This window comes from Lipophrys pholis (assembly GCF_963383615.2).
Source record: "Lipophrys pholis genome assembly, chromosome: 6".
In the NCBI taxonomy this organism is placed as follows: domain Eukaryota; kingdom Metazoa; phylum Chordata; class Actinopteri; order Blenniiformes; family Blenniidae; genus Lipophrys; species Lipophrys pholis.
In genome coordinates, this window is record NC_137629.1 from 32,588,168 (window position 1) to 32,598,167 (window position 10,000).

The 10,000-nt window shown below is 47.3% G+C and overlaps 1 protein-coding gene across 4 annotated transcripts in view; it reads right to left on the reverse strand.

The window, feature by feature from the left end:
- LOC308110786 (transcription factor COE3) overlaps positions 1-10,000 on the reverse strand; it is a 146,471-nt gene that overhangs the window by 39,072 nt on the left and 97,399 nt on the right. For 2 of the 4 annotated variants that reach the window (XM_080465358.1, XM_080465355.1), the window contains exons 7-10: positions 6,575-6,656; positions 6,377-6,494; positions 2,375-2,508; positions 1,737-1,863 (exon numbers count right to left, since the gene is read on the reverse strand). In XM_080465358.1, the coding sequence (XP_080321484.1) occupies positions 1,737-1,863; positions 2,375-2,508; positions 6,377-6,494; positions 6,575-6,656 (461 nt within the window). The remainder of the gene's footprint in view (positions 1-1,736; positions 1,864-2,374; positions 2,509-6,376; positions 6,495-6,574; positions 6,657-10,000) is intronic. The other 2 variants (XM_080465356.1, XM_080465357.1) reach the window with 1 other exon arrangement.

The window sequence follows — 10,000 nt, forward strand, 5'->3', positions numbered from 1 at the left end:
AGTCCTCACCCCTCCTCACTAGTCCTCACACCTCCTCACCCCTCCTCACTAGTCCTCACCCCTCCTCGACAGTCCTCACCACATGGACGAAATTGATCTGTGCATCACAAACTGCAAGGCACTGTGGACCCAACATCCTCACCCTGCAGCCTCACCCAACATCCTCACCCTGCAGCCTCACCCTGCAGCCTCACCCTGCAGCCTCACCCTACATCCTCACCCAACATCCTCACCCTGCAGCCTCACCCTGCAGCCTCACCCTACATCCTCACCCAACATCCTCACCCTGCAGCCTCACCCTGCAGCCTCACCCTACATCCTCACCCAACATCCTCACCCTACATCCTCACCCTGCAGCCTCACCCTGCAGCCTCACTCTACATCCTCACCCAACATCCTCACCCTACATCCTCACCCAACATCCTCACCCTACATCCTCATCCAACATCCTCACCCTGCAGCTACAGAATCCTCAAAGTAGGAAAGGTAGGAAGTGTGATTTCCATAGTGATGAGTTGTCGTCCTGCAGAAGGCCGGAGAGTCGATCTGATCAACCTGTTGTTTGTTCTGCTGAGTGAAGTTCTGTTTATCTGGATGTTTTGGTTCCTTTCTTGTCAGTCTGCAGGATCAAGTCCAGCGTGAAGCGTGAAGCGTGAAGCTTTAAAGTCCTGCAGGAGGACGAGAGCGCGGCGCCGCCAACGCCACCGACGCCGCGACTCCTATCTGCACATGGAATCACCGATTAGCATTGCAAAAGGCCCGAGCGGCTTTGTGAGCGCCGCACTCTCCCGTCCGCCTGGATAAAGCGCTGTTAGACAGAAAGCCCGAACACGCTCGCCTCTTTCACCGCCCGACGCCATGACATTTACTTATCGCGCTAAACAGCCTCCATCTGACCTTTCTGCTACTTTGAATGACATCTGGATATTCTGCGGGAATAATCGGGCGACAGTGAAGCGGCGATGTGAGGGACCGATAAGAAGTCCTCGGACGTCTGACAAAGAGTCTGAAGGACGTCCTGAGAGGAGAGGAGGTGTTTACTTCACCTTCAGCGTGTCCCTCACGCGACAACACACCCGATCCGGCTCTCAGAGCTCAGCTGCAGCGTCCAAACCCCAAACATCCCTGACCGAGAGACCGCCGAACCGCCCGAAACCCCCTGAACCTCCCGAACTCCCCGAACCTGCCGAACCCCCTGAACCCGCCAAACCCCCCGAACCCCGGCCAGCACACATCAGAGCTGCAAATCTGAAGAAACCTGATGGAAAAACTTCTGTTTCACGGAGCGATGAAGGAGAAAAATCCCAGTTTTTCCTAAACTAAACATAAAACTACAAAAGTCCAAACGCAGGTAAAGGCGTTGAAACTGCAGGACAAACAGGGAAACGAAGCTCCGGAACGCGTTGCTGCAAAATAACCATCAACAACACAGAAAGTCTCCGAAACAAGAACAAACATTTTCAGAACTACATATTTCATGAACCAGATGAGACCAAATCCAAGAGGGAAACAGAAAAATAAAAACTGCTGAATCAGCAGAAATGTAATTGCAGTGATGAAGATTTTCCTGTTTCATGCCACTGATGTTCAAAAGAATCATTTTTACTACACACCCAAAATACTCCGAGAAGAACAAAATAAATCAAACTGTCAAGGTCTGGGGGCGAGGCCTGTGGTGGGCGCGGCCTGGTCAGGGGTGTAGTCGCGATGGGGGCGTGGCCTGTGCCGGGTCTTACCAGTGTAGACGAAGCGTCCCGGCGCTCCTTTGCAGAACTGTTTGGACTTGTAGGACAGCGTGACCTCCACCACCCCGGGGATGTGGCGAGGGGGAGTCTGGACCCGGATGGCGTGAGGCGTGATGAGCTGCACGGAGGGAAAACGCAACGAGAATCAAGTTAATTAGGCGACTTTAGTCCAACGCTGAAAAGGTAAGTAACCAAACACATTCAAGCCTCCACAAGTAAATACTTGTTTCCATTTGTCATAACAACACATCACAAGAAAGATATAATATAACTGTAGACATGTTAATAATAATAATAATAATAATAATAATAATAATAATAATAATAATAATAATAATAATAAACTGAACAAAACAGAGGTGAAGAGGTTTGGAGTAACTTTTGAAGTGACAGTTTGATGTGAAGTTTAGTTAAAGTACAAAGTATTTGTACTTTCATCAATAGGGAGAACTTTTATTTAAAATTTCACATTAATTAGTTTTTAACTAAAGATTTTCAGTCGCAAAAACATTTCCAATTAAAAAACTTTCCAATAAGAGTCTCCCAGACTTCGGCATGATTTCCGCCTGTACAGGTAAACACCTGGACGCTCCTCTACCTGTTTCAGGTGAACAACCTGGAGGTCTCACCTCGCTCCACACCAGCATGGTGCCGAAGACGACCTGCAGGCCGTCGAAGAAATTGTCCCCGATGAGGATGACGGTGGCTCCTCCGGTCGTCCAGCCCTCGCTGGGGCTGATGGCTTTGATGCAGGGCGTGGCTGCTTCGAAACACACGGGACACGACAGACAAGAAGCCAAACAGTTAGAAACAAACGTTTAGCAGCGCCCGGTAGCATCGGCTAACACGGTAGCATCGGCTAACAAGGTCGCATCGGCTAACACGGTAGCATCGGCTAACACGGTAGCATCGGCTAACACGGTAGCATCGGCTAACACGGTAGCATCGGCTAACAAGGTCGCATCGGCTAACACGGTAGCATCGGCTAATATGGTAGCATCGGCTAACACGGTAGCATCGGCTAACACGGTAGCATCGGCTAACACGGTAGCATCAGCTTTTCCGGCTCGTGTTGTCGAACATCCACCCTGAAGAAGAACCGCTGATCTTTGACCTCTGACCTTTCTATGTGCAGTTCAAAATCAAACCAGTAGGTTCAGAATAAGATGAGAGGACTTTAACTAAAGCTTCCTCCTCTTCCTCCTCCTCCTCTTTCCTTTGCCACAGTGATCAATAAACGCTCCACATAAACGGCGTCTCCTCCATGACTAGACCTCGGCTCCCTGTCGGCTATAACGGCGTCTTCCCGGAGCGCCGGACGACTTCCAGTCAGGCCTGCGACTCGGCTGCGCTCGTCTTTCTGTTCCCAGCAGAGTCTCAACTTCTTATTCATGTTTTCATTCATTCACAGAGGAGAATCAAACCTATCCAGGCTCTCCGAGGCCTCCAGAACTACCTTCACTTCCTGACTGATTTAAAATTTAAAAACAAACGACAATCTGATGTTTTTCCACCTCCGAATTTAATGACACGTTTTTTGTGTCTTTTCTCTGGAAAAGAAAGTTTTCTGCATAAAACACAAAGAGACTTTTATGAATCTCGTGTTTATATATATTTCTCAATACAAAAAGTGGCTTTTTAACGCAGTTTAACAAAGTTTATCAGAGTTTTTGCACATTTAATCTTCTTTCACATTTTATTTAAACATTATTAAAATCAGAAATATTGATGGAATTAAGCCATTATTAATAAAGTCTGCTGCTTCATGGCATCGACTAAATTAAATTAAATTAAATTAAATTAAATTAAATTAAATTAAATTAAATTGTTGTAAATAGTAGGTAAATATTCTTTATACATTTTTTTTGATTTTACTACTAAGTACTGAAACTGGGGACTATTTGAAGCAGTGGATTAATCTGATAGGATGTTTTAACTGAAGATTTCCATTTTTGAGGAAGAGGAGGAAGAGGAGGAGGAAGAGGAGACCTTCCTCACATGAATGGAGCACAAAGACGAGGAGTTGTTGGAGGAAGTTTTTGGAGACTCGAGGCAGATGTCACTTCTTTTCATCACCTCTGAAAACTTCCCAGTCTGTTTGAGATGAAAGAGGCCGGCGGCCCCCCCCGTAGGACCGCCTCAAAGACGACGGGCCCCGGCGGCCCCCGCACGACCCCTGCCCATGAATATCTGAGCGCGATGCGGCGCTCGCACGGGTGGCAAACAGCGGCGTCTCAGCCTGATGACATATTAGTGTCAGGCAGCGTTTGGTTTACGTCTCCGGGCGAGCCAGACGGGCTGCGTTTGTCGTGGCGGACGACACAGTCAGAGTAAAGAAAGTTTGTACGCGGGAGAGCATTCATCTGAATAACACCCGTCTGGGGCTGCAAGTAGGTTGAACCAAACGAGACGATTACGTCAGAGGAACCACGAGGGGGCAAACAGATTTGCGGGGGGGGGGGGGGGGGGGGGGTTGTTTGGGAAACTTTGTTTAACTCTATCTCCCATCCCAGAGGGGTGGAGCTAAGCACTGAGAAGGTGGTTTATTTAAGCAAAACATTCTTCTACTTTTATAATCAGGTTATTTCTCAGGACCTGAAATAGTGATTCCCACCTGCCTGGTGTGCCAAGCGCCTTAAAACAAAGACACCTCTCTCCGAAAACAACTCAAGCTTTAGCAGGAATTGTAGGAAACCAACTCCGGTCAGAAATTAATTGTTTTTGTCTTGAAATTGAACCAATAAGTTCCTGTAAATGAGAACTTTTGGGGACTATTTTCAGCAGCGGATGAATACGGTGTGGTGCAGTGAATGGAGCGTAGTTTTTAGAGAATTCATGTTCCAAATAACACAAAAAGAAGCAGGGCTTTTAATTTACCACATTACTTTTGAATCAAAGTGGTGGTAAATCTGCTTTAAAGTTTGTTTTGGTCGACTGTACGCGCCAGAAGGGTGGAGCTTAGCCAGAACCTCGTGATCGGAGTCGTTTGTCAGGTGATTAAAGTAGGTTAAAGCGACTCTCCTGGAGAAGTTTCAGACCGATGGAACAACAGAAGAGAAGTTGGGTGACGGAGGAGCGAGGACAGCCGACTGCTGGTGGCAAATTATTTAATGAGCTTGTTTTACTTCCCTGTACCTCCCAGAGGGGTGGCGTGTGGCTTAAAGGACTAACTGACAACTGTCTGAGACTTCAAATGAAACAGTATGACGGTGAAAGTTGCTTTAACCTACTTTAAAGATACTTAAACAAAGGTTTTGGTATGCTAAGCCCCACCCGCCTGGCGCTCGAGGTGGGTTAAATCTAGGGGAGCGCACTGCCGCATCATTTTGTTATCAGACGAGTGTCAAACTGTGTGAATGGTTTGTTTCGTGATACAGTAAATCCCTGGCGGGTGGGGATAGATGTAAAGGCTTCAAACATGAACATGATAAAAGTACCTGAAAGAAAAGTAATCAGACTACTCTGTACCTGAGCTCATCAGACCGATGCTTTTCTTTATGCCTTGATTTGATAAGCCCCACCTGTCTGGTGATTAAAGTGACATAAATCAAGCTAACCACAAACATTATCGCTCTTAAACAAAAGATCAAAGTGGTTTGGGAATCAACGGAAAGGGGGGGGGGTCACAGTTAACTGCTGGGAAATCGTTTGTTTTACTCCACTGGACCTCCCAGATGGGTGGGTTTTAACACGCAGGACTAACTGTTGCACATTAAGAAGACAGACTTATATAAGAGGCATTAAGTGAACTTTTGTCCAATCACCAATGTCCTGCGATACTTTTCCGCAGCCCCCTTGACGTAAGCCCCTCCCGCCTGGCGTTCAAAGTGGGACAAAACAAGCAGTTACACCATCTCTCCTGGAAAAGCTTCAGATCTTTACCAGAGTCGAGGGGAATCAGTGGAGCGAACATGTTGGCTCGCCTGATCATGCTGTGAAATACGGGCCTTGAACTACTGTGAGCGCTCGTTTCATCGCCATGGACGTGCCAGACGAGTGGGGTTTCCCAAAGAGACCCGTATAATACGCAACAGGAACTTTGAACAATAAGAAGTTCACTGGAAAGAAGTTTGCTTTCAGTCTTTTGAGGGCAATACATGTTACATAATAAACTCCACCCGCCCGCCTGGTGCTTAAAGCAGAGCGAAACAAACGCGCTCTGGCAAAAGTTGGGAACCTTTGAGGAGAAAGGGACGTGACGATCGCACAGTTTGATCCAGTGAAACAATTACTACCTGTGAATGATTGTTTTACACTTCTGCTTCTACCAGCCGGGTGGAGTTAAACCTGCCGTTGGCCTGAAGCTCCGCCCCCCCTGGCACCACGTCGCGCTGATGTCACGGAGCGTTTTTTACGAGAGCGGCGTTAAACTTTACAGCTTCGGACTCCAGATCCAACGCGTCAGCTTTACGTGCGGTCGAGGAGTCTCGTGTGTTCGCTGGAAGAACGGAGCGTTTGTTCGACGTCGCCCCCTGGAGGAGGAGCGGGTCCAGGAGGAAGGACGGAAATGAGACAAGAATCTAAATCTGAAATGTCTCAGTTATTGTCTCATGTCTTTCCGTTACAACCACTAGAGGTCGCTTCGACTCGGCTCTCTTGACTGCCGACTGTTTCTCTGAGCGACGTCTTACCTTCAGAGGGGTCCAGGCGGCGAGCGCGGCGGCCATGTTTGGAGTTGTTGTGTACGAACATGTTGTCTGATACGGCTAGCACGTGTCCGTCCACGTTGACCGTAGTGGAAACCACCACCTGTGGGAGGGAGACAGTCAGTCATGTGCGCCGTGAAGGCGTGTTGAGGGTTCAGAGTTCCGTCCCGATCAGGGCCTCACCTGGAACCGCCTCATGTCTCGGGGGTTCCCCGCATTTTTCAAACAGTTCTGATTGCACTTGAGGAAAAACTTCAGGAAGAATCTGAAAGGGGAAACAAAGAACATGAGGTCAGTGATGAGATCAGGAGCCTCAGATTCATGAGCAGTCGGTCGAACACATCCGACAACGTTCCCGTTTCTCCACCACCAGGAACTTTAAAGAACCGGCGGCGGCGGGACGAAGGGGAACAAAGTGAGCGACGGAGTCTGGACTGTGGGAGGAACCGTCCACAGGGGGAACATGAAGATCCACAACATGCTCTCTCTCGCCCTCCCTCTCTCTCTCTCGGGTTCGAACCGGTGACCCACAGAGGTGAACCACTACTCCAGAGCATCACAACAATTCTCCCCAATATCCCCATAGCAACGAACACGCCCACTCCCTCTCTCCTCCTCTTCCTCCTCCTCCTCCTCCTCTTCCTCCTCCTCTGGCAGATAAAATTATCATTCTGGGGCGTCTTCAGGAAGACATTCGACACTTCCTGCAGACTTATGGCGTCTCATTAGGAGCCTTTTGATTCCCCCCCCCCCCCTCGTCCCGTCGCCCTCGCCCGCCGCCTCCTGTTGATTTACGTCCGTTTTTTCTCCAGCAGAGGAGTATTGATTGGGAATGGATATCAATGAGGACGGCTGGTAATAACCAGCAGCCCTGGATGGGCGACAGTGGTGGGGTGGGGGGGAGTGGGGGGTGGGGGGGTGGGGGTGGGGGGGATGGATTGCCACCTTAATGCATTTCCCACTGCCTTGTAATCTTTGCACATCCATCTCTCGGACCATCAACCCCCCCCCCCCCCCCCCTTCAACCACAGTCCCCCCTCTTACCCCAGTCCTCCCCCCCCCCCCCCCCCCCCCCCCCCCCGGAACACCCCCCCACCCCCGATCTGATGGAGCGCTGCCTTTTTAATTGCCACATTATCACAATAATAATCCGGGCAGTTAACAAGCGGCAAGGTCGCAGACAGACATGTCACATTAACCAGGGGATAACCTCCGCACAGCTCCCACACCCCGTCGCCTCCTCACTCCGCCGGAGCAAAGCATGCTGGGAAGAGCAGCGCCGGGAGGGGAGGGGGCTGCAGGGGGCTGGAGGGGGGCTGGAGGGGGCTGGAGGGGGCTCGGGGAGGTCGGCATCGATTTCCACCTTCATAAGACAGTAACAATATCTTTAAAAACACAGTGGGAGCTCCAACGGAGGAGAGTCGCCTCAGAAACACAGAATCTTCTATATTTAACCAAACTACAAAGATGGAACAGGGAACGACGCTGATAGTTAAAAAAAAACCATTGCTAATCCTGATAAAATACTTCAAGATGAGTATTTCTCTTAAAAAACTGAAGCTACCAAAAGCTGATTTTACGAACGTGACACCCTCTTCTACTGACATTGATGAAGATGTGAATGTTTCCACAGCGTTTTGTTCCTTCACTTCACATAAAAACACTGAACGGGGTTTAAAATCCAACATTTCTATTTCAGAAACTGAATTTAAAAAAACTTACTTGGAAAAAAAACCTGCGACTTACAGGGACAAGTTCAAGTTTTAAATATTTCAATGAGGACTTTTAAAGCTTCCCAATAACAAGAACAGGGTTTAAAATGGTTCAATAAAACTTTAATCTCACGTTAACTCCAAAAAACAAAAACAAATTTACAAATAAATTCTGACTTTAAAATTAAAACTGGTGGTAATTTAATGTTAGACTGTGAAATTCACTTTATAACATTTAGGTGTTGGATCAAAACTGCATTAGTGGAAAAAGTTCATCTGTTTAAAACAGTCTTTTATAATATAGCAGACACTTCCTGTCATGTGCAGGTGACTTTAACCTCACACACACACACACACACACACACACACACACACACACACACATAGAATAAATCTATACATTCTGACAGAATCCATCGGTCAAAAACAGATTGAAGTTTTAATCTTTAGCATGATAATTGATTTCATAAGCATCTAAAACCTGAAATCCTGAGAATACAGTTGAGAAAGAGCATTTTTTTCCTCTTAAAAGAAAAGAATCATCACAACGTTCGAGAGGTTTGGAGGGTTTTTTTTTCTGCAACTGGATAAAATTCAACATTGAAAATTTGCTTTAATTCTAAAACTCAGCGGATTTTACATGAACGTGTCAATTTCAGTGGGAAATATCTTTGATTTCGGTCATTTAAATAAGAAATATAAAGGAATAAATAATGATAATTTGAGTCAAAGATGCTGATTTGTAAAGGAGTTTAATGCAGGGTGAAAAGAAAACCCTGTTTTTATATGAAATGATAAAATGTTGTGGGAGGACTGAAGAGATAGAGAGAGGAGCAGAGGGATGGGCGGTGTGTGTGTGTGTGTGTGTGTGTGTGTGTGTGTGTGTGTGTGTGTGTGTGTGTGTGTGTGTGTGTGTGTGTGTGTGTGTGTGTGTGTGTGTGTGTGTGTGTGTGTGTGTGTGTATCGACTGAAAGCTGATCTGCTGCTCTGGAGGCTCTAATGCCCTTTATGGCAGTGAACAGAATAATATGGAGCTCCATTCAGATGATACTGAGTCCTTCAGAGGGCTGATATGGATCAATACGGATTGAATTAAAACGCAGCTGGAGACAAGACCAGGGGCACACACACACACACACACACACACACACACACACACACACACACACACACACACACACACACACACACACACACTAACACGCACACACAGTTTGTCTGAACTCGCCTGTTTTAATGTGTCTGAATATTTATCCCGTCAGCTCCTCACGACCTTAAAGAAAACTAGGAATCGGACTCGTCAATGAGATTGATTCACGTCGCACCTTTTCCAAACAGCGCCAGCGCGTCTCGCCAGAGCAGAACCACGCCCCGTTCAGCCCGGGTTTTTTGTCCATACGTTTGATGAAACGGCGCAGAATTAACCACAAACAGCTTCTGTTTCAGTCGCGGTACCAAAGTATTGACGGGGAATCCTACAAACACTCGGATTCTCAGAGGACGTCTGCGCAGAGCTTCCACATGCAGATGCAAATGATGCGTTTGATGAATGTTTTCGTGACGACGAAGGGATGAGTTTAACTACAGTCACATACACTTTGTATGTCACAGCATATTATTGATCGGCTGAGGTGAAATGTAGACGGTGGAAGATTGTCTGGAGATTTATCAATAAATACCGCTGCTGCTTGTAGCTACTAAACTTCCTCCGCCAGGCGAGCGTCACTTTGTTTATTATGGACTATCTCATGAGGAAAATACTATTTCTCATCTCACTTCCTGGGGAATCTGGGAAAATTCCCATTTTATGACTGGAAATCTCCCACTTAAGCAGAATTCAGATCTCAGTTAAAATTCCCACTTCCCAGTAGTTCATGAACTCACCAGTGTGAGCTGA